The 25,580-nt window shown below is 64.0% G+C and overlaps 1 protein-coding gene across 1 annotated transcript; it reads left to right on the top strand.

The window, feature by feature from the left end:
- The first annotated feature begins 1,664 nt into the window (after positions 1-1,664).
- Positions 1,665-23,658, top strand: SEMA6C (semaphorin 6C). The gene is made up of 18 exons (XM_054050941.1): positions 1,665-1,725; positions 4,469-4,586; positions 4,680-4,782; positions 6,469-6,523; positions 6,617-6,673; positions 8,433-8,534; positions 9,921-10,011; positions 10,096-10,218; positions 10,900-10,988; positions 12,485-12,702; positions 14,815-14,940; positions 15,019-15,174; positions 16,879-17,124; positions 18,604-18,741; positions 19,878-19,955; positions 20,043-20,098; positions 20,799-20,846; positions 21,834-23,658. The coding sequence occupies exons 2-18, from the start codon at positions 4,484-4,486 to the stop codon at positions 22,541-22,543; spliced, it is 2,499 nt and encodes an 832-aa protein (XP_053906916.1). The 5' UTR covers positions 1,665-1,725; positions 4,469-4,483; the 3' UTR covers positions 22,544-23,658.
- The last annotated feature ends 1,922 nt before the right edge of the window (positions 23,659-25,580 follow it).

Below are 25,580 nucleotides of genomic sequence, written 5' to 3'. Positions count from 1 at the left end.
TGGGACACAGTCATTCCTCTTGGGAGTGCAATCATCCCTTCAGAAATGTGGATACCACTATTGGGGACACTGTCACCCCCTGGGGACACTGTCACCCCCTGGGCACATGGACACCCCCTTGGGGGTACTGTCACCCCCTGGGGACACTGTCACCCCCTGGGGACATAGACACCCCCTTGGGGGTACTGTCACCCCCTGGGGACACTGTCACCCCCTGGGCACATGGACACCCCCTTGGGGGTACCGTCACCCCCTGGGGACACGGACACCCCCTGGGGACACGGACACCCCCGGGGGACATGGACACCCCCTTGGGGGCACTGTCACCCCCTGGGGACATGGACACCCCCTTGGGGGCACTGTCACCCTCTGGGGACACTGTCACCCCCTGGGGACATTGTCACCCCCCTGGGGAAACGGACACCCCCTTGGGGGTACTGACACCCCCTGGGGACATTGTCACCCCCCTGGGGACACGGACACCCCCTTGGGGGTACTGTCACCCCCTGGGGACACTGTCACCCCCTGGGGACATAGACACCCCCTTGGGGGTACTGTCACCCCCTGGGGACACTGTGACCCCCTGGGGACATGGACATCCTCTTGGGGACACTGTCACCCCCTGGGGACATGGACATCCTCTTGGGGGTACTGTCACACCCTGGGGACATGGACACCCCCTTGGGGGTACTGTCACCCCCTGGGGACATGGATACCCCTTTGGGGATGTGATTGCCCCCCCAGGGACATGGTCACAGTCCTGAGGACATGGTGACCTCCTCGGGGACACTGTCACCCCCCTGGGGACTCGGTCCTGTCCCCGGGGGTGCTGTCACCCCTCGGGTTCCCCCCCCGCCCCGGTCCCCCCGCGCTCCCGGTGCTGCTCCGGGAGGTGCCACCAGGTGTCGCCCTGCACCCGCGACCTGGGACCTCGGCACCCCCGGGACCCCCCGGGAACCCCCAAACCCTCCGGGCTCTCCCCAAAGTCCCCCCTTCCCTCCCCCCCCTCCGCCTTGCGCACTGGGATGGGAGCACTGGGGACACTGGGATGAGAGCACTGGGAGCACTGGGAGGGGGGACTGAGAGCAGTGGGAGCACTCGGTGAGCAGGGATGGGAGTACTGGAAGGGGCTACTGGGAGCACTGGGATGGGTACGCAGAGATGGGAGCACTGGTGGGAGCACTGGGAGCACTGGGAGGGGTACCAGGCGCACTGGGAGGGAGCACTGGGTGCACAGGCATGGGAGTACTGGGAGGGGGCTACTGGGAGCACTGGGAGGGGGCGCTGGGACCACGAGGATGGGTGCGCAGGGATGGGAGCACCGGTGGGGTACTGGGAGCACTGGGATGGGTGCACTGGGCACACTGGGAGGGGTTACCAGGCGCACTGGGAGGGAGTACTGGGTGCACTGGGTGTGTAGGGATGGGTGTACTGGGAGGGGGGGACTGGGAGCACTGGGCGCACCCCCCGCTGCCCTCGTGCCTCAGTTTCCCCCCGCGTACCCCCCTTCCCTTTCCCCACGCCTGCGCGAGCAGCCCCCCCCCGGCTAATGAGGCTCATCTCATTACCGCAGATTAACGACTATCTATAGAGTGGGGGGGGGGGGTGTCCCCGGGGGTCCCCAGTCCCGCCCCCCCCCCTCTCCCCCCCCCTCCGGCCCCGTTCCGGGGCGGAGCCGCTCGGAGCCGTTCGGAGCCGCTCCGGAGCGTTCGGGGAGCGCAAGCGGTACCGGGGGGGGGGGGGGGGGCGAGAGGTTCGTGGGTGTTCGGGGGCGTTTTGGGGGTGCTGCGAAGGTGTTTTGGGGTGTTTAGGGCTGCTTTGGGGTGGTTTTGAGGTGGTTTGGGGTGGTTTTGGGGTGCTGGGAGGTGTTTAAGGGTAGTTTGGAGTGGTTTTGGGGTGCTGTGAGGGTGTTTAGGGGTAGTTTGGGGTGGATTTGGGGTGTTTTGAAGTGCTGGGAGGTGTTTAAGGATGGTTTTGGAGTGTTCTGGGGTGTTTAGGGGTGCTCTGAAGGTGTTTAGGGGTGGTTTGGGGTGGTTTAGGATATTTTTGGGGGTACTCTGAAGGTTTTTAGGAGTATTTTGGGGTGGTTTCAGGGTGGTTTGGGGTGCTCTGAAGGTGTTTAGGGGTACTTAGGGGTGGTTTACGAGTGTTTTGAGGTACTCTGAAGGTGTTTAGGAGTGTTTAGGAGTGTTTTCGGGGTGGTTTGCGGTGCTCTGAAGGTGTTTGGGGGTGTTTTGGGGTGCTGCGAAGGTGTTTTGGGGTGTTTAGGGCTATTTTGGGGGTGGTTTTGAGGTGTTTAGGGGTGGTTTTGGGGTGCTGTGAGGGTGTTTAGGGGTAGTTTGGGGTGGATTTGGGGTGTTTTGAAGTGCTGGGAGGTGTTTAAGGATGGTTTTGGAGTGTTCTGGGGTGTTTAGGGGTGCTCTGAAGGTGTTTAGGGGTGCTTAGGGGTGGTTTACGGGTGTTTTGAGGTACTCTGAAGGTGTTTAGGAGTGTTTCGGGGTGGTTTCGGGGTGGTTTGGGGTGCTCTGAAGGTGTTTGGGGGTGTTTTGGGGTGCTGCAAAGGTGTTTTGGGGTGTTTAGGGCTACTTTGGGGGTGCTGAGAGGTGTTTAAGGCTGGTTTTGGGGTGCTGTGAGGGTGTTTGGGGTGGTTTGCTGTGGTTTTGGGGTGTTTTGGGGTGCTGGGAGGTGTTTAGGGGTGGTTTTGGAGTGTTTAGGGGTGCTCCGAAGGTGTTTAGGGGTGTTTAGGGGTGGTTTAGGGGTGTTTTGGGGTGCTCTGAAGGTGTTTAGGGGTGGTTTGGAGTGGTTTTGGGGTGTTTCAGGGTGCTGGGGAGGTACTTGTGTAGTTGTGAGGGTGTGTAGGGGTTCTGCGAAGGTGTTTTGGGGTGCTGGGGAATGTTTAGTGGTAGTTTTGGGGTGTTTTGGGGTGCTGTGGGGTATTTGAGGAGTTGTGAGTGTTTAGGGGTGCAGCGAGGGTGCTTTGGGGTGCTGGGCGTGCTTAGGGGTGTTTTAGGGGTGTTTTGGGGGTGTTTTGGGGTGTTTAGGGCTGCTGTGGAGGTGTTCAGGTTTTTTGGGGGGCGGCTTTGGGGTGTTTTGGGGTGCTGGGGGGGTACTTCAGTAGTTGTGACGGTGTTTAGGGGTGCTGCAAGGGTGTCGGGGGGTGCTGGGGGTTGTTTAGGGGTGCTTTGGGGGTGCTTTTGGGGTGCTTTGGGTGGTTTTGGGGTGTATGGGGTGCTCTGAAGGTGTTTAGAGGTGTTTGGGGACAGTTTAGGGGTGTTTTGGGGGTGTTTTGGGGGGGTTGGGGTGCTCTGAAGGTATTTAGGGTTGGTTTGGGGGTGTTTTGGGGTGCTGGGGGGTACTTGAGTAATTGTAAGGATGTTTAGGGGTGCCATGAAGGTGGAGTAGGGATGTGTTGGAGGGATTTGGGGTGCTGTGCAGATGTTGGGGTGCTGTATGGTTTTGGGGTGCTGTGAGGCTGTAGGTGGGGGTGTTGGGGGGCTGTGAAGTTGGTTTTTGGGGTGCTGTGAGGATGAATTGGGGTGTTTTGAGTGCTGTGAAGGTCTTTAGGGGTGTTTGGGGGATGGTTTGGGGATGCTGGGGGGGGTACTGGTTGTACTGGGGGGCACTGGGTGCACTGGGAGGGGCACTGGACACACTGGGGCGGCCAGTGGGGTGCCCTGGGAGGTATACTGGGTGTACTGGGGGGGTACTGGGAGGGGCACTGGGTGCACTGGGAAGAGCACTGGTTGTACTGGGGGGACACTGGTGGCACTGGGAAGGGTGCTGGGCACACTGGAGAGGGGGGACTATCGCCTGGGGGGGCACTGGGTGTACTGGGAGGGCACTGGGAGGGGTACTGGGCACACTGGGGGAGCACTGGGCACACTGGGCCAACCGGGGGGGGAGCATTGAATGTACTGAGGGGGCACTGGTCAAACTGGGAGGGCACTGGGTGTACTGGGAGGTGCACTGGGTGTAGTGGTGGAGCACTGGTCACACTGGGAGGGACACTGGGCACACTGGGGGGGCACTGGGAGGTGCACTGGATGTACTGGGGGGCACTGGGAGGGGCACTGGTTGCACTGGGAGGGACACTGGGCACACTGGAGGGGCACTGGGCGCACTGGGAGGGACACTGGGCACACTGGGGGGGCACTGGGAGGTGTACTTGGTGCACTGGGAGGTGCACTGGGTACACTGGGGGCCCACTGGGTGCACTGGGAGACACACTGGGTGTACTGGGGGGGCACTGGAGGGGCACTGGGCACACTGGGAGGGACACAGGGTGCACTGGGGGGGCACTGGGGGGGCACTGGGCACACTGGGAGGGACACAGGGTGCACTGGGAGGGACACTGGGAGGGGCACAGGGCACACTGGGGGGGGCACTGGGAGGGGCGCTGGTGTCCCTGGGAGGACACCTGGGAGGAGGGGGGAAGGTCCGCGGGTGCCACCCTCGCCCCGTGCCTCAGTTTCCCCGCAGGGCGATGCCGGCCGGGGCGCTGCTGGCGCTGCTGCTGCTGCTGCTGGCGGGGGGGGCGCAGGCGTTCCCGGGGGCGCCGCGGGCGCTCAGCGCGGTGGGGCTGTCAGGTGAGCGGGGACCGGGGAGGGGGACGCACACACTGACACCCCCCGGGGGGACACCCTGACCCATGACACTCCCCCCCTTTCCCCCCCCTCCAGGCACCGCCGCTCTCCCGCGGTTCGGCGGCTTCGGCAGCAACGGCACCGGACTGGGCTTCCAGCGCATGGTGCGCATCGACGGCGCTCTGCTGCTGGCGGCCAGGTGGGGGGGGGGGGGCACCCCCGCTCGGGCACGCTCACCCGGGTCTGTGCACGCTCATCCGGGTCTGTGCACGCTCACCTGGGCTCATCCACGCTCGCCTGGGCTTGTGCATGTTCACCTGTGCACGCTCACCTGGGTCTGTGCACACTCACCTGGGCTTGTGCATGCTCATGTGTGCACGCTTACCTGGGCTTGTAGATGTTCACCTGGGCTTGCACACACTCACCTGGGTTTGTGCACATTCACCGGGGCTCAGGCACACTCACCTGGGCTCATGCATGTGCACTTGGGTCTGTGCACGCTCACCTGGGCTTGTGCACGCTCACCTGGGCTTGTGCATGCTCACCTGGGCTTGTGCATGCTCACCTGGGCTCGTGCACACTCACCTGGGCTCATGCATGTTCACTTGGGTCTGTGCACACTCACCCGGGCTTGTGCATGCTCACCCGGGCATGGGCACAGTTACCACAGTTACCAGGGCTTGTGCATGTTCACCTGGGTCCGTGCACACTCACCCAGGCTCGTGCACGCTCACCTGGGCTTGTACTTACTCACGTGGGCTCGTGCACGCTCACCTGGGTCTGTGCATGCTCACCTCTGCTTGTGCACACTCACCTGGGCTTGTGCACACTTACCTGGAGTTGTGCTTGTTCACCTGGCTCCGTACACGCTCACTCGGGCTTGTGCATGTTCACCTTTGCACGCTCACCTGGGCTCAAGCGTGTTCACCTGTGCATGCTCACTTGGGCTTGTGCTCACTCACCTGGGTCTGTGCACACTCACCTGGGCTTGGGCACGCTTACCTGGGCTTGTGGATGTTCACCTGGGCTTGCGCACACTCACCTGGGTTTGTGCATGTGCACTTGGGTCTGTGCACGCTCACCTGGGCTCGGGCACGCTCACCTGGGCTTGTGCATGTGCACTTGGGTCTGTGCACGCTCACCTGGGCTCGGGCACGCTCACCTGGGCTTATGCATGTTCACTTGGGTCTGTGCACGCTCACCTGGGCTTGTGCACATTCACCGGGGCTCGGGCACACTCACCTGGGCTTGTGCATGCTCACCTGGGCTTGGGCACGCTCACCTGGGCTTGTGCATGTTCACCTGTGCACGCTCACCTGGGCTTGTGCATGTTCACTTGGGTCTGTGCACGCTCACCTGGGCTTGTGCACATTCACCGGGGCTCGGGCACACTCACCTGGGCTTGTGCATGCTCACCTGAGCTTGGGCACGCTCACCTGGGCTTGTGTATGTTCACCTGTGCACGCTCACCTGGGCTTGTGCATGTGCACTTGGGTCTGTGCACGCTCACCTGGGCTTGGGCACGCTCACCTGGGCTTGTGCACATTCACCTGGGTCCATGCACACTCACCTGGGCTCAGACACACTTACCTGGGCTTGTGCGTGTTCACTTGGGTCTGTGCACGCTCACCTGGGCTCAAGCATGTTCACCTGTGCATGCTCATCTGGGCTTGGGCATGTCCGTGTCCCCTCATGTGTCCCTGTGTCCCCTCGCGTGTCCCCTCGCATGTCCCCATGTCCCTCACATGTCTGTGTCCCCTCGTGTGTCCTCTCACCTGTCCCCATGTCCCTCACCTGTCCCCATGTCCTTTGCATGTCCCCATGCCCCCACGTGTCCCCGTGTCCCTCGTGTGTCCCCGTGTCCCTCACACACTCCCCTCCGCAGGGATCACATCTTCGCCTTCGAGCTGGGCACGACGGGGCCTCTGCGCCCCCAGCGGGTAAGGGGGGACCCGGGGGTGGGGGGGGAACTGGGGGTGCTCGCGGGGGGGGCAAACTGGGGGTGCCTGTGCCCACCCCCCTCTCGCCCGCAGCACCTGACGTGGGAGCCACGCGACAGGGGCAGCTGCGCCCTACGTGGACGCCAACAGGTATGGGGTGCGGGATATTGGGGTGCAGGATATTGGGGTGCAAGGCATTGGAGTATGGGGTATTGGGGTGGGGGTGTTGGGGTGCAGGGCATTGGGATGTGGGATATTGGGGTGCAGGATATTGGGGTGGGGGTATTGGGGTGCGAGGCATTGGAGTATGTGGTATTGGGGTACAGGGCATTGGGATGTGGAATATTGGGGTGCAAGGTATTGGGGTGAGGGGCATTGGGCTGTGGGGTGTTGTTGCACAGTATTGTTGCACAGTTGTATTGGGGGTGCGGGGTATTGGGGTGCAAGGCATTGGAGTATGGGGTATTGGGTTGTGGGGTGTGAGGTATTGGGGTACAGGGCATTGGGATGTGAGGTATTGGGGTGCAGGGTATTGGGGTGGGGGGCATTGGGCTGTGGGGTATTGGTGCATGGGGTATTGGGATGCAGGGCATTGGGATGTGGGATATTGGGGTGCGGGTATTGGGATGCGGGGTATTGGGGTGCAAGGCATTGGAGTATGGGGTATTGGGGTACAGGGCATTGGGATGTGGGATATTGGGGTGCAGAATATTGGGGTGGGGGCATTGGGCTGTGGGGTATTGTTGCACAGGGTATTGGGGTGCTGGGCATTGGGATGTGGGATACTGGGGTGCGAGGCATTGGGATGTGGGATACTGGGTGCAGGGTATTGGGGTGGGGGGTATCGGGGTGCAAGGCATTGGAGTATGGGGTATTGGGGTGTGGGGTGTGAGGTATTGGGGTACAGGGCATTGGGATGTGGAATATTGGGGTGCAGGGTATTGCAGTGGGGGCATTGGGCTGTGGGTTATTGGGGTGCGAGGCATTGGAATATGGGGTATTGGGGTACAGGGCATTGGGATGTGGGATATTGGGGTGCAGGGTATTGGGGTGAGGGGCATTGGGCTGTGGGGTGTTGTTGTACAGAGTATTGGGGTGCAGGGCATTGGGATGTGGGATATTGGGATGCAGGGTATTGGGGTGCAAGGCATTGGAGTATTGGGGTGTGGGGTGTGAGGTATTGGGGTGCAGGGCATTGGAATTTGGGGTGCGGGGTATTGGGATGCGGGATATTGGAGTGCAGGTTACTGGGGTGAAGATATTGGGATGCAGGGTATAGGTGCAGGGAGTGTGAGGTATTGGGGTGCAGGGCATTGGGGTACAGGGTATTGGATTATGGGGTGTTGGGGTGTGGGGCATGAGGTATTGGGGTGAAAGGCATTGGGATGTGAGATATTGGGGTGCAGGGTATTGGGGTGCAGGGTATCAGTGCGTGGGGGGTATTGGCATGTGTGTTATTGAGGTGCATGACATTGGGGTGCAGGGTATTGGGGTGCAGGGCGTTGGAATATGGGGGTTTGGAGGATGCAGTGTGAGGTATTGGGGTGCTGTGTGTCAGTGTGGGGGGTATTGGGGTGTGGGTTATTGGGGTGCGGGGTGTTGGGGTGTGGGGCAAGAGGCATTGGGGTGCAAATTATTGGGGTGCGGGACAATAGTGGGGGTGTATTGGGGTGTTGGGATTTGGGGCGTGGGGTATCGGGGTGCGGGGGGGGGTGTGCCAGGGGTGGGGGGTACGGGGAGTGTAGGGATATGGGGTGAGTGGGGTGCATGGAATGGGGGTGCAGGGACACAATATGGGGGTGCAGAAGTGCTGGGTAGAGGGTGTGGGGCAAACAGGGGGCTGAGGGCAGAGGGGGATGGGGATGGTGGGGGGCCCCCCACTATGTCCCCCCCATATCCCTCCCGGCAGGATGAGTGCCACAACTATATCAGGGTGCTGGTACCCCGCGACGCTCGCACCCTCCTGGCCTGCGGCACCAACGCCTTCAGCCCCGTCTGCAGAACCATCCAGGTGGGGGCTCAGCCCTTGTTGGGGGGCACGGGGGGTGGGATGAGTTGGTGGGGGCTCAGCTCGTGTTGGGGGGCACAGAGGGTGTGATGAGTTGGGGGGGCCTCAGCTCTTATTGGGGGGCACAGGGGGTGTGATGAGTTGGGGGGGCTGAGCCCTTGTTGGGGGCACAGGGGGTGTGATGAGTTGGGGGGGCTCAGCTCGTGTGGGGGGGCACAGTAGGGGGGGGCTCAGCCCTTGTTGGGGGGCACAGGGGGTATGATGAATTGGTGGGGGCTCAGCTCTTCTTGGGGGTCACACGGGGTGTGATGAGTTGGGGGGCTCAGCTCTTATTGGGGGGCACAGGGGGTGTGATGAGTTGGGGGAGCTCAGCTCTTAATGGGGGGCACAGGGGGTGTGATGAGTTGGGGGGCTCAGGCCTTGTTGGGGGCACACGGGGTGTGATGAGTTGGGGGGGGCTCAGCTCTTATTGTGGGGCACAGGGGGTGTGATGAGTTGGGGGGCTCAGCCCTTGTTGGGGGCACACGGGGTGTGATGAGTTGGGGGGGATCAGCTCTTAATGGGGGGCACAGGGGGTGTGATGAGTTGGGGGGCTGAGCCCTTGTTGGGGGCACACGGGGTGTGATGAGTTGGGGGGGATCAGCTCTTAATGGGGGGCACAGGGGGTGTGATGAGTTGGTGGGGGCTCAGCTCGTGTTAGGGGGCACGGGGGGTGTGATGAGTTGGTGGGGGCTCAGCTCGTGTTAGGGGGCACGGGGGGTGTGATGAGTTGGTGGGGGCTCAGCCCTTGTTGGGGGCACGGGGGGTGTGATGAGTTGGGGAGGGCTCAGCCCGTGTTGGGGGCACGGGGGGTGTGATGAGTTGGGGAGGGCTCAGCCCGTGTTGGGGGACACAGAGGGTGTGATGAGTTGGGGGGGCTCAGCTTGTGTTGAGGGGCACTGGGGGTGTGATTAGTTGGGGGGCTCAGCTCTTATTGAGGGGCACAGGGGGTGTGATGAGTTGGGGGGGCTGAGCCCTTGTTGGGGGCACAGGGGGTGTGATGAGTTGGGGGGGCTCAGCTCGTGTGGGGGGGCACAGTAGGGGGGGGCTCAGCCCTTGTTGGGGGGCACAGGGGGTGTGATGAGTTGGTGGGGGCTCAGCCCTTCTTGTGGGGGCAAAAGGAGTGTGATGAGTTGGGGGGGCTCAGCTCTTATTGGGGGTCACAGGGGGTGTGATGAGTTGGGGGGGCTCAGCCCTCACTGTGGAGTTCTTTGCGGCAACACCCGAAGGTGTGATGAGTTGGGGGGTTCTCAGCAGCAACTCAGGAAGACGGGGGCAGTGTTGGGGTGTTGGGGGGGGCTGTAATGAGTTTTGGGGGGGGGTCTCACATCTCTTCCCCCCCCCCCCAAGGTGAGCAGCCTGGCGCAGGAGGGCGAGGAGCTGAGCGGACAGGCCCGCTGCCCCTTCGATGCCAAGCAGAGCGTCGTCGCCCTCTTTGTCGGTGGGTGCTGGATTTGGGGGGGACAGGGGGGTCACCATGGGGTGGGGGGGACACAGGGCTGATGCTTTGCCCCCCCTCCCCCAGACAACAGCCTCTACTCAGCCACAGTGGCCGATTTCCAGGCGAGTGACCCCGTGATTTATCGCAGCCTCAGCCCCGGGCGACCCCCCCTGCGCACCCTCAAATACAGCTCTCGGTGGCTCCAGGGTACCCCGAGATTAGGGGGGTGGGGGGTACAGGTGGATGGGGGGTGGTGGTGGTGAGGGGATTGGGGGGGGGGGGAATGGGGGGCGGGAAGAGGAGTACAGGAAAGGGGGAGTTGGAGGTATGGGGGGGTGCAGAGATGGGGGATATGGGGCAGGAAGGGGGGTGCTGGGGGCGCTGGGGGGTGCAGAGATTAGGGGGTGGTGGGGGCAGGAAGGGGGGTACTGGGAGAGGGGATTTGGGGGTACTGGGATGGAGGGTGATGGGGGCAAAAAGGGGGTACCGGGGGGATGGGAATGGGGTGAGGGTTGCGGGGATAGGGGGCAGAAAGAGGGGTACAGGGAGGGGGGAGTTGGGGGTATGGGGGTGCAGAGATGGGGGGCTCTGGTGCAGGAAGGGGGGTACTGGGAGGCAGGATATGGGGATGGGGGGCAGAAAGAGGGCTACAGGGAGGGGGGATGAAGATTGGGGGGGGTTACAGGCTGGGGGTGTGATGGGGGCAGGTAGAGGGGTTGGGGTGCAGTGGGGGTGCAGCTGTCGGGGCTCTGGGGTTGTCCGAGGGGGTGTGTGGCTCAGGGTACTGGGGGGCTGGGGGGACCCGGCTGGGTTTCAGGCTGGGGGGGGAGGGTAGGGAAGGGCAGCGGATACAGGGCTGACACCTCCCCCCCTCCCCGGTCCCCCCAGAACCCCACTTTGTGCAGGCGCTGCCCTATGGCCCCCACGTCTATTTCTTCTTCAGGGAGGTGGCGGTGGAGCTCAGCGCTCTGGGCAAGGTGGGCACGGGGGGGGGCACGGGGGGGAAACGGGGGGGGCTGCTGCCTGCGGGTACCCCCCTGGGCAGTGCCCCTGGCGCTGTGGGAGCGGATGCCTGCAGGTTCCTGGGTGCCAACACCCATGGGTGCCCATGTGCCGATATCCCTGGCTCCATGGCTGCTGGCACCCATGGGTGCCCATGTGCCGATATCCCTGGGTCCGTGGCTGCTGGCACCCATGGGTGCCCATGTGCCGATATCCCTGGGTCCGTGGCTGCTGGCACCCATGGGTGCCCATGTGCCGATATCCCTGGGTCCATGGCTGCTGGCATCCATGGGTGCCTGTCTGCTGATGCCGCTTGGTCCCTGGGTGCTGACACCCATGGGTGCCCGTGTGCTGATGCCTGTGTGTCCATGGGTGCCGATATCCCTGGGTCCGTGGCTGCTGGCACCCATGGGTGCCTGTGTGCTGATATCCCTGGGTCCATGGCTGCTGGCACCCATGGGTGCCCATGTGCTGATTTCCCTGGATCCGTGGCTGCTGGCACCCATGGGTGCCCGTGGGACGATATCCCTGGGTTCGTGGCTGCTGGCACCCATGGGTGCCCATGTGCTGATATCCTTGGGTCCGTGGCTGCTGGCACCCATGGGTGCCCATGTACCGATGCCCATATATCCATGGGTGCTGGCACCCGCGGGTCCCTGGCTGCTGACACCCATGGGTGCCCATTTGCCAATGCCTGTGTCCATGGGTGCCGGTGCCTGCAGGTGCCCGGCTGCTGACACCCATGGGTGCCTGTGTGTTGATGCCTGTGTGTCCATGGGTGCCGGTGTCCATGGGTGCCCTGTTCCCATGGGTGCCTGGCTGCTGACACCCATGGGTGCCCATGTGCCAATGTCCCTTGATCCCTGGGTGCTGGCACCAATGATTGCTTGTGTGCCAATGCCTGTGTGTCCATGGGTGCTGGTGCCCACAGGTCTGTGGGTGCTGACACCCATGGGTGCCCATGTGCCGATGCCTGTGTGTCCATGGGTGCCAATGCCTGTGGCTCCCTGGGTGCTGACACCCATGGGTGCCCATGTGCCGATTCCTGTCTGTCCATGGGTGCCAATGCCTGTGGCTCCCTGGGTGCTGACACCCATGGGTGCCCATGTGCCGATGCCTGTGTGTCCATGGGTGCCAATGCCTGTGGCTCCCTGGGTGCTGACACCCATGGGTGCCCATGTGCCGATTCCTGTGTGTCCATGGGTGCCAATGCCCGTGGCTCCCTGGGTGCTGACACCCATGGGTGCCCATGTGCTGATGCTTATGTGTCCATGGGTGCTGGTGCCTGCAGGTCTGTGGGTGCTGACACCCATGGGTGCCCATGTGCCGATGCCTGTGTGTCCATGGGTGCCGATGCCTGTGGGTCCCTGGGTGCTGACACCCATGGGTGCCCATGTGCCGATTCCTATGTGTCCACGGGTGCCGATGCCCGTGGGTCCCTGGGTGCTGACACCCATGGGTGCTGGCGCAGGTGCTGGTGGCCCGGGTGGCCCGCGTGTGCCGCAATGACCGGGGGGGTTCCCCGCGGGTGCTGGAGCGGCGCTGGACATCGTTCCTGAAGGTTCGGCTGCACTGCTCCATCCCCGGTGACACCGTGTTCTACTTCGACGTCCTGGAGGCGGTGACGCCCCCCTGCACCCTCCACGGGCACCCGGCTGTCCTCGCCCTCTTCGGCACCCAACCCAACAGGCACGGGGACATGGGGACACGGTGGCCAAGGGGACGTGGGGCTGGAGGGGAGGGGGTCACGTGGGCAGGGACATGCGGGCGGGAGAGGTGGGGACACAGCAGATGGAGATATGGGGACATGGGATGTGGGGACACAAAGGATGGAGATATGAGGACATGGGGACACAAGAGATGGAGATATGGGGACATGGGACGTGGGGACGCAGCAGATGGAGATATGGAGACATGGGAGATGGGGGCACAAGAGATGGAGATATGGGGATGTGGGTACACAAGAGATGGAGATATGAGGACATGGGGACACAAGAGATGGAGATATGGGGATGTGGGGCATGGGGACACGAGATGGAGATATGGGGACATGGGAGATGGGGACACAAGAGATGAAAATATAGGGTCACAGGACGTGGGGACGCAGCAGATGGAGATATGGGGACGTGGGAGATGGGAACACAAGAGATGGAGATATGGGGACGTGGGAGATGGGGACACAAGAGATGGAGATATGGGGATGTGGGTACACAAGAGATGGAGATATGGGGACATGGGACCTGTGGGGACGCAGCAGATGGAGATATGGAGACATGGGAGATGGGGGCACAAGAGATGGAGATATGGGGATGTGGGACGTGGGGACATGAGATGGAGATATGGGGATGTGGGAGATGGAGATACAGGAGATGAAGATATGGGGATGTGGGACGTGGGGACACATGGAATGAAGATATGGGGACATGGGGACACAAGAGACGGAAATATAGGGACACAGGACGTGGGGACGCAGCAGATGGAGGTATGGGGACGTGGGAGATGGGGACACAAGAGATGGAGATATGGGGACGTGGGAGATGGGGACACAAGAGATGGAGATATGGGGACGTGGGAGATGGGGACACAAGAGATGGAGATATGGGGACGTGGGTACACAAGAGATGGAGATATGGGGACATGGGACCTGTGGACACATGGGATGGAGATATGGAGACATGGGAGATGGAGACACAGGAGATGGAGATATGGGGACATGGGAGATGGGGACACAGCAGACGGTGATATGGGGACGTGGGAGTTGGGGACACAAGAGATGGAGATACGGGGGACATGGAACGTGTGGACATGGGATGGAAATATGGAGACGTGGGAGATGGAAACACAGAGATGGAGATACGGGGATGTGGGACATGGGGACACGAGATGGAGATATGGGGACGCAGGAGATGGAGTCATAGGAGATGGAGATATGGGGATGTGGGGACACATGGGATAGAGATATGGGGACACAAGAGATGGAAATATGGGGACACGGGACGTGGGGACGCAGCAGATGGAGATATGGGGAAGTGGGAGATGGGGACACAGCAGATGGTGATATGGGGACGTGGGAGATGGGGACACAAGAGATGGAGATATGGGGGACATGGAACGTGTGGACACATGGGATGGAGATATGGAGACGTGGGAGATGGAGTCACAGGAGATGGAGATATGGGGATCTGGGATGTGGGGACACGAGATGGGGATATGGGGACATTGGATGTGTGGACACATGGGATGGAGATATGGAGACATGGGAGATGGAGACACAAGAGATGGAGATATGGGGAGGTAGGACGTGGGGACATGGGAGATGGGGACACAAGAGATGGAGATATGGGGATGTGGAGACACAGGAGATGAAGATATGGGGATGTGGGATGTGGGGACACGTGGGATGGAGATATGGGGACACAAGAGATGGGGACATGGGATGTGGGGACACAGGTTGGAGATGTGGGGACGTGGGGACACAGGAGGTGGAGGTCTGGGGACATTGGAGATGAGGACATGGAGACCCGGGAGGGACAGACATGGGAACATGGGGGTGATGGGGACAGGGGCAACGGGGACGTGGGAGATGGGGACACAGGAGGGACACGGGGCTGCAGGAGATGGGACATGGGGATGGAGTCGGAAGGGAAATGGGGACGCAGTGGCAGCAGCACAGAGTGCGGGGCCACCACGGGGACCCATAAGGACATGGAGGCGCCCCGGCCAAACCCGAGGCAGCCTGGCAGCGGTGGGACGGGACAGCGGTGTCCCCAGCGCCGGTGTCACCCGCTGCCACCACCCCAGCATCCCCGGCTCGGCCGTCTGCGCCTTCTACCTGGCGGACGTGGAGCGCGCCTTCGAGGGGGCCTTCGCCGAGGCCCGCGGGGCGGTGTGGGCGCCGGTGCCCGAGGAGAGGGTGCCCCGACCCAGGTACCCCCCCTATCCTGCGGCCCAGGACCCCCACGGTGGCGCTGGCACGGTGAGCCCACGGTGGCCGCTGTGCCGTAGGCCCGGCTGCTGCGCTGGGATGGCATCGGCTGCCGCCATCGCCACCTCGGCCGAGTTCCCCGACGAGACGTTGGCCTTCGCCAAAGAGCACCCGCTGCTGCACCGCGCCCTCGCGCCCGCCGGCCGGCGGCCCCTCTTCACCCACCCCGGGGCGCGGTGAGTGCTGGGGACACGGGGGGCACTGGGGGGACAGGGGGACAGGGGGGCACTGGGGGGAACTGGGGGGACAGGGGGGCACTGGGGGGCACTGGGGGGACAGGGGGACACTGGGTATGAGGGACAGTGTGGGGACAGGGGGGCACTGGGGGGACAGGGGGGCACTGGGGGGCACTGGGGGACAGGGGGACACTGGGTATGAGGGACAGTGTGGGGACAGGGGGGCACTGGGGAGGGGGGCACTGTGGGGACAGGGGGCACTGGGTATGAGGGACAGTGTGGGGACAGGGGGGCACTGGGGGGAACAGGGGGGACGGGGGGGACAGGGGGCACTGGGGGACACTGGGGGGACAGGGGGTCACTGGGGGACAGGGGGCACTGGGGATGGGGGGGCACTGTAGGGACGGGGGGGGGGACAGGGGGGCACTGGGGGGCCAGGAGCGCACTGGGGGGACAGGAGAGCACTGGGGGGACAAGGGGGGACGGAGGGGACAGGGGGGCACTGGTGGGAACTGGGGGCACTGGGGGACACTGGGGGGACAGGAGAGCACTGGGGGTACAGGGGGCACTGGGGATGGGGGGCACTGTGGGGACAGGGGGGCACTGGGTAGATGGGGGCACTGGGGGGACGGGGGGACAGAGGGCACTGGGGATGGGGGGCACTGTGGGGACAGAGGGGACAGGGGGCACATGGGATGGGGGTTACTGTGGGTACACGGTGGGACAGGGGGGCACTGGGGATGGGGGGCACTGTGGGGATGGGGGGGCACTGGGGATGGGGGCACTGGGAATGGGGGGCACTGTGGGGACGGGGGGACAGGGGGACACTGGGGATGGGGGCACTGTGGGGACGGGGGGGACAGGGGGGCACTGGGGGACGGGAGCACTGGGAATGGGGGGCACTGTGGGGACGGGGGGACAGGGGGACACTGGGGATGGGGGCACTGTGGGGACGGGGGGGACAGCGGGGCACTGTGGGGACAGGGGGGCACTGGGGATGAGGGGCACTGTGGGGCACTATGGGGACAGGGGGGCACTGGGGATGGGGGTGTCACGGTGGGTACAGGGGGGCACTGGGGGACAGGAGCACTGGGTACAGGGGGCACTGTGGGGACACTGTGGGTACAGGGGGGCACTGGGGGACAGGAGCACTGGGTACAGAGGGCACTGTGGGGACACTGTGGGTACAGGGGGGCACTGGGAATGGGGGGCACTGTGGGGCACTGTGGGGACAGGGAGGGACAGGGGGACACTGGGGATGGGGGCACTGTGGGGCACTTTGGGGACGGGGGGCACTGGCGACAGAGGGGCACTGTGGGGACAGGGGGTGCTGGTGCAAGGATGTGCAAAGCACTGGTGCAAGGGTGTGCAAAGCGCTGGTGCGAGGTGTGCAAAGCACTGGTGCGAGGTGTGCAAAGCGCTGGTGTGAGGATGTGCAAAGCGCTGGTGTGAGGTGTGCAAAGCACTGGTGTAAGGGTGTGGAAAGCACTGGTGTGAGGGTGTGCAAAGCGCTGGTGTGAGGGTGTGCAAAGCCCTGGCGCGAGGGTGTGTGAGGGTGTGTAAGGCCTGGGTGCAAGGGTGCAATGGCCCCATGCAAGAGTGTGTAAAGCCCTGGTACACGAGTGTGCAAAGCCCTGGTGTGAGGGTGTGCGAGCGGCTGCAGAGCTGTGTGCGAGGCCCCGTGCGAGGGTGCGCTGGGTGCAGGCTGACGCAGTTGGCGGTGGACGTGGACGTGGGACCAGGGGGCAACCGGACTGTGCTGTTCCTGGGCGCCGAGGATGGGCGCGTGCTGAAGGTCCTGGTGGACACACGGCCTCCCGAGGGCCCCCGGCCCCCCAGTGCCACCGCAGCCCCCAGGGACAGCCAGGAGCCTGGGGACCCCGGGGACACTGGGGACACCGGCTCCAAGACGCTGCTGCTGGAGGAGATCAGCCTCTTCGACCCTGGGAGGTGAGAGCTGGGAGTGGGGGACGCGTGGGGTGCTGGGGGGCTCATGGGGTCCTTGGGTGCTGGGGGACTCATGAGGTGCTTGGGTGCTGGGGGGCTTGTGAGCACCGTGGGGCTCTGAGGGGCTCATGGGGTCCTGTAGTGCTGGGGGGCTTATGGGGTCCTTGGGTGCTGGGGAGGCTCATGGGGTGCTGGGGTGCTGGGGGCTTGTGGGGTGCTTGGTTGGTGGGAGGCTCATGAGCATCGTGGGGCTCTGGGGGGCTCATGGGGTGCTGGGGGGCTCGTGGGGTCCTTGGGTGCTGGGGGGCTCATGAGCTCCGTGGGACTCTGGGGCACTCATGGGGTGCTGGGGGGGCTTGTGAGCACTGTGGGGCTCGTGGGGTCCTTGGGTGCTGTGGGGCTTCTGAGCACCGTGGGGCTCTGGGGTGCTCATGGGGTCCTGGGGTGCTGGGGGGCTCGTGGGGTGCTTGGGTGCTGGGAAGCTCATGAGCACTGTGGGGCTCTGGGGTGCTCATGGGGTGCTGGGGGGCTGTGGGGCTCATGAGCACTGTGGGGCTCTGGGGTGCTCACGGGGTGCTGGGGGGCTGTGGGGCTCATGAGCACTGTGGGGCTCTGGGGGGGCTCATGGGGTCCTTGGGTACTGGGGCACTTGTGAGCATCATGGGGCTCTGGGGCGCTCATGGGGTCCTTGGGTGCTGGGGGCTTGTGGGGTGATTGGATGCTGGGGGGCTCGTGAGCACCGTGGGGCTCTTTAGGGCTCATGGGGTCCTGGGGTGCTGGGGGGCTCATGGGGTTCTGGGGGGCTTGTGAGCTCCGTAGGGCTCTGAGGGGTTCATGGGGTCCTGGGGTGCTGGGGGACTCATGGGGTGCTTGGGTGCCGGGGGATTTCTGAGCACCGTGGGGCTCTGGGGGGCTCATGGGGCTCTGGGGTGCTCATGGGGTCCTGGGGTGCTAGGGGGCTCATAGGGTCCTTGGGTGCTGGGGGGCTCGTGGGGTGCTTGGGTGCCATGGGGAGCTGGTGGGTGCCACGGACTCATGCAGGTATCGTAGGGCGCTGGTGGGTGCTGTGGGGCTGCAGGGTGCTGATGGGTGCCATGGGGTACTGGTGGGTGCCATGGGGAGCTGTGGGGCTGCAGGATGCTGATGGGGTGCTGTGGGGTACTGGTGGGTGCCATGGGGAGCTGTGGGGCTGCAGGATGCTGATGGGTGCCGTGGGGCATTGGTGGGTGCCATAGGGAGCTGGTGGGTGCCATGGACTCATGCAGGTATCGGTGGGTGCTGTGGGGTGTTCATGGGTGCTGTGGGGTGCTGGTGGGTGCTGTGGGGCTGCAGGATGCTGATGGGTGCCGTGGGGTACTGGTGGGTGCCATGGGGCTGCGGGACGCTGGTAGGTGCCGGCAGACTTTGGGGGGTGCTGGTGGGTGCCGTGGGGCCGGGGAAGCTGAGCAGGGTGCGGGCATGATGGGTGCTGTGGGGGTGCAGGTGCCGGGGGCCGCGGGATGCCAGCCGGGTGCTGGGGCTGGAGCTGCACCCACCGGGCCAGGAGCTCTACGTCGCCTTCGCCGGGTGCCTGGTGCGGCTGCCCCTGAGCCGCTGCGCCCAGCACAGCACCTGCCGCAGGTGAGCCGGGCGTGCAAGGCCGTGCGAGGGGCTGGGAAGGTGCGAGGGCACAGGAGTGTGCAAGGAGATGGAAGGGTACAAGGCTCGAAGGATGGGCAAGGGCACAGGAGTGTGCAAGGAGGTGGAAGGGTGCAAGGCTTGAAGGGTGTGCGAGGGCACAGGAGTGTGCAAGGAGGTGGAAGGGTGCAAGGCTCGAAGGGTGTGCAAGGGCACAGGAGTGTGCAAGCACATGGGAGTGTGGGAGGGCATGGGGGTGTGCAAGGAGATGGAAGGGTACAAGGCTTGAAGGATGGGTGAGGGCACAGGAGTGTGCAAGGAGATGGAAGGGTACAAGGCTTGAAGGATGGGTGAGGGCACAGGAGTGTGCAAGGAGATGGAAGGGTACAAGGCTCGAAGGATGGGCGAGGGCACAGGAGTGTGCAAGGAGATGGAAGGGTACAAGGCTCGAAGGATGTGCGAGGGCACAGGAGTGTGCAAGCACATGGGAGTGTGCGAGGGCATGAGGGTGTGCAAGGAGATGGAAGGGTACAAGGCTCGAAGGATGGGCAAGGGCACAGGAGTGTGCAAGGAGATGGAAGGGTGCAAGGCTCGAAGGATGGGCAAGGGCACAGGAGTGTGCAAGGAGATGGAAGGGTGCAAGGCTTGAAGGGTATGCGAGGGCACAGGAGTGTGCAAGGAGATGGAAGGGTGCAAGGCTCGAAGGGTGTGCAAGGGCACAGGAGTGTGCAAGCACATGGGAGTGTGCGAGGGCATGAGGGTGTGCAAGGAGATGGAAGGGTACAAGGCTCGAAGGATGACAAGGGTACAGGAGTGTGCAAGGAGGTGGAAGGGTGCAAGGCTTGAAGGATGTGCGAGGGCACAGGAATGTGCAAGCACATGGGAGTGTGTGAGGGCATGGGAGTGTGCAAGGAAATAGAAGGGTACAAGGCTCGAAGGATGGGCGAGGGCACAGGAGTGTGCAAGGAGGTGGAAGGGTGCAAGGCTCGAAGGATGGGCGAGGGCACAGGAGTGTGCAAGAGTGTGCAAGGTCATGGGGTGTGCCAAGGGCCTGGGAGCGTGCGAGGGCACCGGGCACGGGAGGGCAGGAGGGCGCGGGGCGTGCGAGGGCAGCTGTGTGCCCGCTGTGCCCGGCGCAGGAGCTGCCTGGCGGCGCGGGACCCCTACTGCGTGTGGCTGCCACCCAGGGGCTGCGTCCCCTTCTCGCGGGACCTCCCGTGAGTGCCCCCTGCCCGTCCCCTGCGACCCTTCCCCCCGGCGTGGGGACACTGGGGACAGCGGGTGACGTCCCCCCTGTGCCCCAGGAGCGGCTTTGAGCAGGACGTGGAGGGAGCCCTTGGGATCACCGAGAGCTGCCGAGGTGAAGGGAGGGGACCGAGGGGACATCGGGGGGAGCTGGGACATGGGGACTTCTGGGGACATGGGGGCATGAGGGGATGGAGGTGGCACCGGGGGGACACTGAGGGACACCTGGAACATGAGTGACACTGGAGGATGTGGAGGACATCAGGGGACATCACGGAGGGAACTTCTGGGGACATGAGGGCATGGGGGGATGGAGGTGGCACTAGAGGGACACTAGGGGACACCTGGGACATGAGTGACGCTGGAGGATGTGGAGGACATCAGGGGACATGGGTGGCCTTGAGGGATGTGGGTGGTCTTGGGGTACATGGGTGACTTTGGGGGAAAACAGTGGCCTCAGGGGCACCTGGGGGACATTTGGGGATAGAGGATCACAGAGGGAACTTCTGGGGATGTGAGGTCATGAAGGGATGAAGGTGGCACCAGGGGGACACTGAGGGACATGAAGTCATGAGGGGATGGAGGTGGCACCAGGGGGACACTGAGGGACACCTGGGACATGAGTGACGCTGGAGGATGTGGAGGACATCAGGGGACATGGGTGGCCTTGAGGGATGTGGGTGGTCTTGGGGTACATGGGTGACTTTGGGGGACACTAGTGGCCTCAGGATGTGGGTGGTCTTGGGGATGCGGGTGGCCTTGGTTGCCACTGGGGGTCTCGGGTGGCCCAGTCTGATTCTGCTCTGCTCTCCCAGATGCCTCAGCTGAGGGGGACAGTGACAGGGACGGGGACTTGGCCCATGGTCAGTGACACCATCTGCCCCCCAGACACCCACTGGGAGGGATCCTGGGGACCAGGGAGGGACCCATGGACCTGGAGGGACCCCTGGGGTGGGAGAGGGAACCCAGGATGGAGGGATCCCATGGACCTGGAGGGACCTGTGGGGTGGGAGAGGGAACCCAGGATGGAGGGATCCCATGGACCTGAAGGGACCCCTGGAATGGGAGAGGGAACCCAGGATGGGGATCCCATGGACCTGGAGGGACCCCTGGGGTGGGAGAGGGAACCCAGGATGGGGATCCCATGGACCTGGAGGGACCCCTGGGGTGGGAGAGGGAACCCAGGATGGGGATCCCATGGACCTGGAGGGACCCCTGGGGTGGGAGAGGGAACCCAGGATGGAGGGATCCCATGGACCTGGAGGGACCCCTGGAATGGGAGAGGGAACCCAGGATGGGGATCCCATGGACCTGGAGGGACCCCTGGGGTGGGAGAGGGAACCCAGGATGGGGATCCCATGGACCTGGAGGGACCCCTGGGGTGGGAGAGGGAACCCAGGATGGAGGGATCCCATGGACCTGGAGGGACCTGTGGGGTGGGAGAGGTCCAGGATGGGGGATCCCATGGACCTGGAGGGACCCCTGGGGTGGTGGATACTCCAGAGACCGGGAGGGACCCTGGAAACCAGAGAAGGACTTGGAGTGGGGCCCCAAGGGATGAGGAAGGGCTCCAGGGGTGGGAAAGGGCCCCCAGGGACCAGAAAGGGACCTCAGGGGTGGGAGAGGGTCCTCGGGGTAGGGGTTGACCCCAGGGACCAGAAATGGACGCCAGGGGTGGGAGGGGACCCCAGAGACCAGGAGGGACCTCAGGGATGAGGGGGACCCCAGGGGTGGGAGAGAGTCCTCGGGTTGGGGAGGACCCCAGGGTCCAGAGAGGGAACCCCCAGACCCCAGGAGGCCCCCAGGGGTGTTGGGGTGCCCGTGCGTGGGGCTGACGGCCGGTCCTACAGGGGTCTGCCAGGCCGGCCCGGGGCCCGCGGTGCCGGTGCCGGTGCTGGTGGGCTGCGTGCTGGGCGCCTTCGCGCTGGGCGCCGTGGCCACGGGGCTGCTGGCGGCCATCTGCCGCCCCTCAGCACCCAAGGGTGCCCCAGAGCCCCCCGCCGCCGCCATCCCGCAACCCCCAGCCCCACCGCCTGCCCCCCGCCTCTACCCCACGCTGCCGGGACCCGGGGGGCTGCCAGACCCCCCGCCACCACCCGCCACCCCTGAGGCCACCCCGCAGCGCGGCCTGGCCCCCCGCCTGGGCACCCCCGAGCCCCCCGGGCCGGGCCCCCCAGCCAAGGCCGCGCTGGAGGAGCTGCTGCAGCGCCTGCACGGATCGGGGGGCTCGGGGTGGCCGTTGACCCCCCCGGTCACCAGCTCCTTCGCCAACCGGGTGCAGCCGGGCGCGGGGGTCCCCGCAGCCCCCCGGGATGGGGCGCCCCGCCGGTTCGATGTGCCCCCCGACAGCCCCCCACCGCCCCGGCGCCCGCTGGCACAGAGACACTCGTTGGGGGGACCCGCGGGACCCCCTGGCACAGCCCGGCCGCTCACCCGCATGCACTCGTTGGGGGGGCCCCCCTGGGGACCCCGGCCCCCCGCTATGGAGCGAGCCTTCGCCCCGAAGCCCTCCATGCTGCCCAAGCCCCTGCTGCCACCAGCGGCCCCCGGCCGGCCATGAGCCCCCCCCGGGACATGGGGACAGCCCCGAGCCTCCCCTGGGCTGTGACAAGAGTCCACATGTCCCTCTCCTTGGCATGACGAGGGTCCCTGTGTCCCCAGGTGTCCCCCTCCCCAGGGTGACAAAGGTTCCCACATCCCCATGTGTCCACCTCCCCGGGGTGATGAGGGTCCCTATGTCCCCAGGTGTCCCTCTTTGTGCAGTGATGAGGGTCCCCACGTCTCCAGGTGTCCCCCTCCCTGGGGTGATGAGGGTCCCAATGTCCCCACGTGTCCCCCTCTCCAGGATGACAAGGGCCCCCTCTCCAGGGTGAAGAGGGTCCCCATGTGTTCCCCTCCCTGAGGTGACAAGGGTCCCCACATCCCCACGTGTCCCCCTCCCCAGGGTGACATGGGTCCCCATGTCCCCAGGTGTCGCCCTCCCCAGGGTGACAAGGGTCCCTGTGTCCCCAAGTGTCCCCCTCCCCAGGTCACTGGGGTCCCCATATCCCCAGATGTCCTCCTCTCTGGCAAAACTAGGGTCCCCGTGTCCCCACGTGCCCCCATCCCCAGGTGACAAGAGTCCAAGTGTCCCCCTCCCCAGGTCACTGGGGTCCCCGTGTCCCCAGGTGTCCCCCTCCCCAGGTCACTGGGGTCCCCATATCCCCAGATGTCCTCCCCCCTGGCAAGACTCAGGTCCCCGTGTCCCCCTCCCCAGGGTGACGAGGGTCCCCGTGTCCCCAGGTGTCCCCCTCCCCAGGGTGACAAGGGTCCCCACGTCCCCAGGTGTCCCCCTCCCCAGGGTGAGGAGTGTCCCCGTGTCCCCAGCCCCCCGCCATGGTGACAAGGGTCCCTGTGGCCCCCAGGGAGGGTCCCCCTGTCCCCTCCCTCCCCACGGGGGTGCGAGGATCCCCATCCCTATGTCCCCCCCTCTATGTCCTGAGCTCCCAGGGCTTTTCCCTTTGGATCCTCTCTAATTTATTGGTTGCTTTGGAGCCTCGGGAGCCGCCGTGGCCGCCCTGATGGCTGCAGCCCCCGGAACACCGGGAAGGGCGCGGGACACGGCAGCTCTTGGCCCCAGAGCTCGGTTCCTCCTACTGTGTAGGTCCAATTCCACATTAAAGCCATGGTCCTTCCTGCACTCTGGCTCTGTCCGGGGCGCGGGATGGGACGGGAGTGGGATGGGACAATGGGAAGGTGCCACCAGAGCGCAGCGTGGAGACAGGGGTGGCCCTGGGAGAACAGACAGGGACCAAAGCAGAGGAAGCTGCTCGCACAGCTCCTGGTAGTTTATTAAGAAACAGAGTACAGAACCCGTATAAACATCGGAATTCCCACATTTCTGAACCCCTCTGAGAACCTCAGGAGGTTCAACCAGGCCAAGGGCAAGGTCCTACCCCTGGGTCGGGGCAATCCCCGGTTTCAGTACACAATGGGGATGATGGGATGGAGAGCAGCCCCGAGGAGAAGGACTTGGGGTGCTGGTCGAGGAGAAGCTCGACAGGAGCCGCAACGTGCGCTCACAGCCCAGAAACCAACCGTGTCCTGGGCTGCATCAAGAGAAGCGCGGCCAGCAGGGAGGGAGGGGATTCTGCCCCTCTGCTCCTCTCTGGGGAGACCTCAGCGGGAGGATTGGGGCCAGTTCTGGAATCCTCAACAGAAGAAGGAGATGGAGCTGTTGGAACGGGTCCAGAGGAGGCTCCGAGGATGCTGCGAGGGCTGGAGCACCTCCCGTCCGAGGACAGGCTGAGAGAGTTGGGGTTGTGGAGAAGAGAAGGCTCCGAGGAGACCTCAGAGTGACCTTCCAGTACCTGAAGGGGCTCCAGGAGAGCTGCGGAGGGGCTGTTCATAAAGGCTGTGGGGATGGGACGAGGGGGAACGGGGATAAACTGGAGAGGGGCAGAGTTAGACTGGACATGAGGAGGAATTTCTTCACCATGAGGGTGGGGAGGCCCTGGAACAGGTTGCCCAGGGAAGTTGTGGCTGCTCCATCCCTGGAGGGGTTCCAGGCCAGGTTGGATGGGCTTTGGAGCCCCTGATCCAGTGGGAGGTGTCCCTGCCCATGGCAGTGGGGTTGGACCTGGATGATCTTTAAGGTCCCTTCCAACCCAAGCTGTTCTATGATTCTACGACACACGGGGCCGGAGCGCCCCGTTCCTCGGCACGGCGCAGGGGCCCCACCGCCAGCAGTGGCGACTCAGTCTGCGATAAATCACCCCGGCGCCGCGCCTGGCACGAGGAACAAGCTGATAAAGGTGGGATTAGGAACATAATCGGATTTGGCCCCCGGAGCGGGTTGAATCGGGTCGCAATAGGGTACAGCCAGGGCCGGCCCCGCCAAGGACTCCCAAGGGTTGTTGTTCCCTTCCTCCGGAGAGGATCGAGCTCGCATTTCCATGGCCTATTCTCATCCCACTGAAAAAAACAACCCTCATACTGCTTTTCAACGCTTCGATTCCCAAGTGGAATAACGGGAATTGGTTCCTGTGAGTGAAATCCCAACGAACCAAACCAAATTGGCTCAGTTTAGCGCCACGACGCTGCCTCCACCCGGGAGGAACAACACGCGCCCTTCTCCGACCACAGATTCTGCTCCCGGGGAAGTGGGCAGGGATTCTCCGAGGGGAACGGCGCCGGACGCGTGGGCTGCCTCGGCACAGGGTTGGCTCAGCGCTGACCTCTGCGATGCGGCGCTGGCGCGGGCGGGAGAAGCCCTGACGCAGCAGAGGTGGTGGGAGGCTGCTGACCACGCACCCCCTGGAAAAGCACTGCTTTTGGCTCCTGTGGAAGAGCTGAGGATGCAGTGGGGTTTAAATTCCTTCAAAATGTCATGCGGAGAACACATTCTCCTCGGTGTTGTTCGACCCCCAACGTGGCACTCTGATAAATGCCACTCCCGCGCGGTTCGCTGTGCAGGTGAAGCACCATCAATTTTCCCGATTCCAACTCTACCAATGACATCCGTCACCACGAGCGCCGCGGCCTCTCCCTTCCGTTTAAGTTTTCCCAGCTGGAAGGACTTCCTGGCACAGCCGGGGAGGATGGACATCACCAGGAAC

The sequence above is a fragment of the Cuculus canorus genome, chromosome 28 (genome assembly GCF_017976375.1).
Source record: "Cuculus canorus isolate bCucCan1 chromosome 28, bCucCan1.pri, whole genome shotgun sequence".
In the NCBI taxonomy this organism is placed as follows: domain Eukaryota; kingdom Metazoa; phylum Chordata; class Aves; order Cuculiformes; family Cuculidae; genus Cuculus; species Cuculus canorus.
The sequence above is the reverse complement of the archived record's forward strand: the minus strand, read 5'-3'. Positions and strand labels throughout refer to the sequence as shown.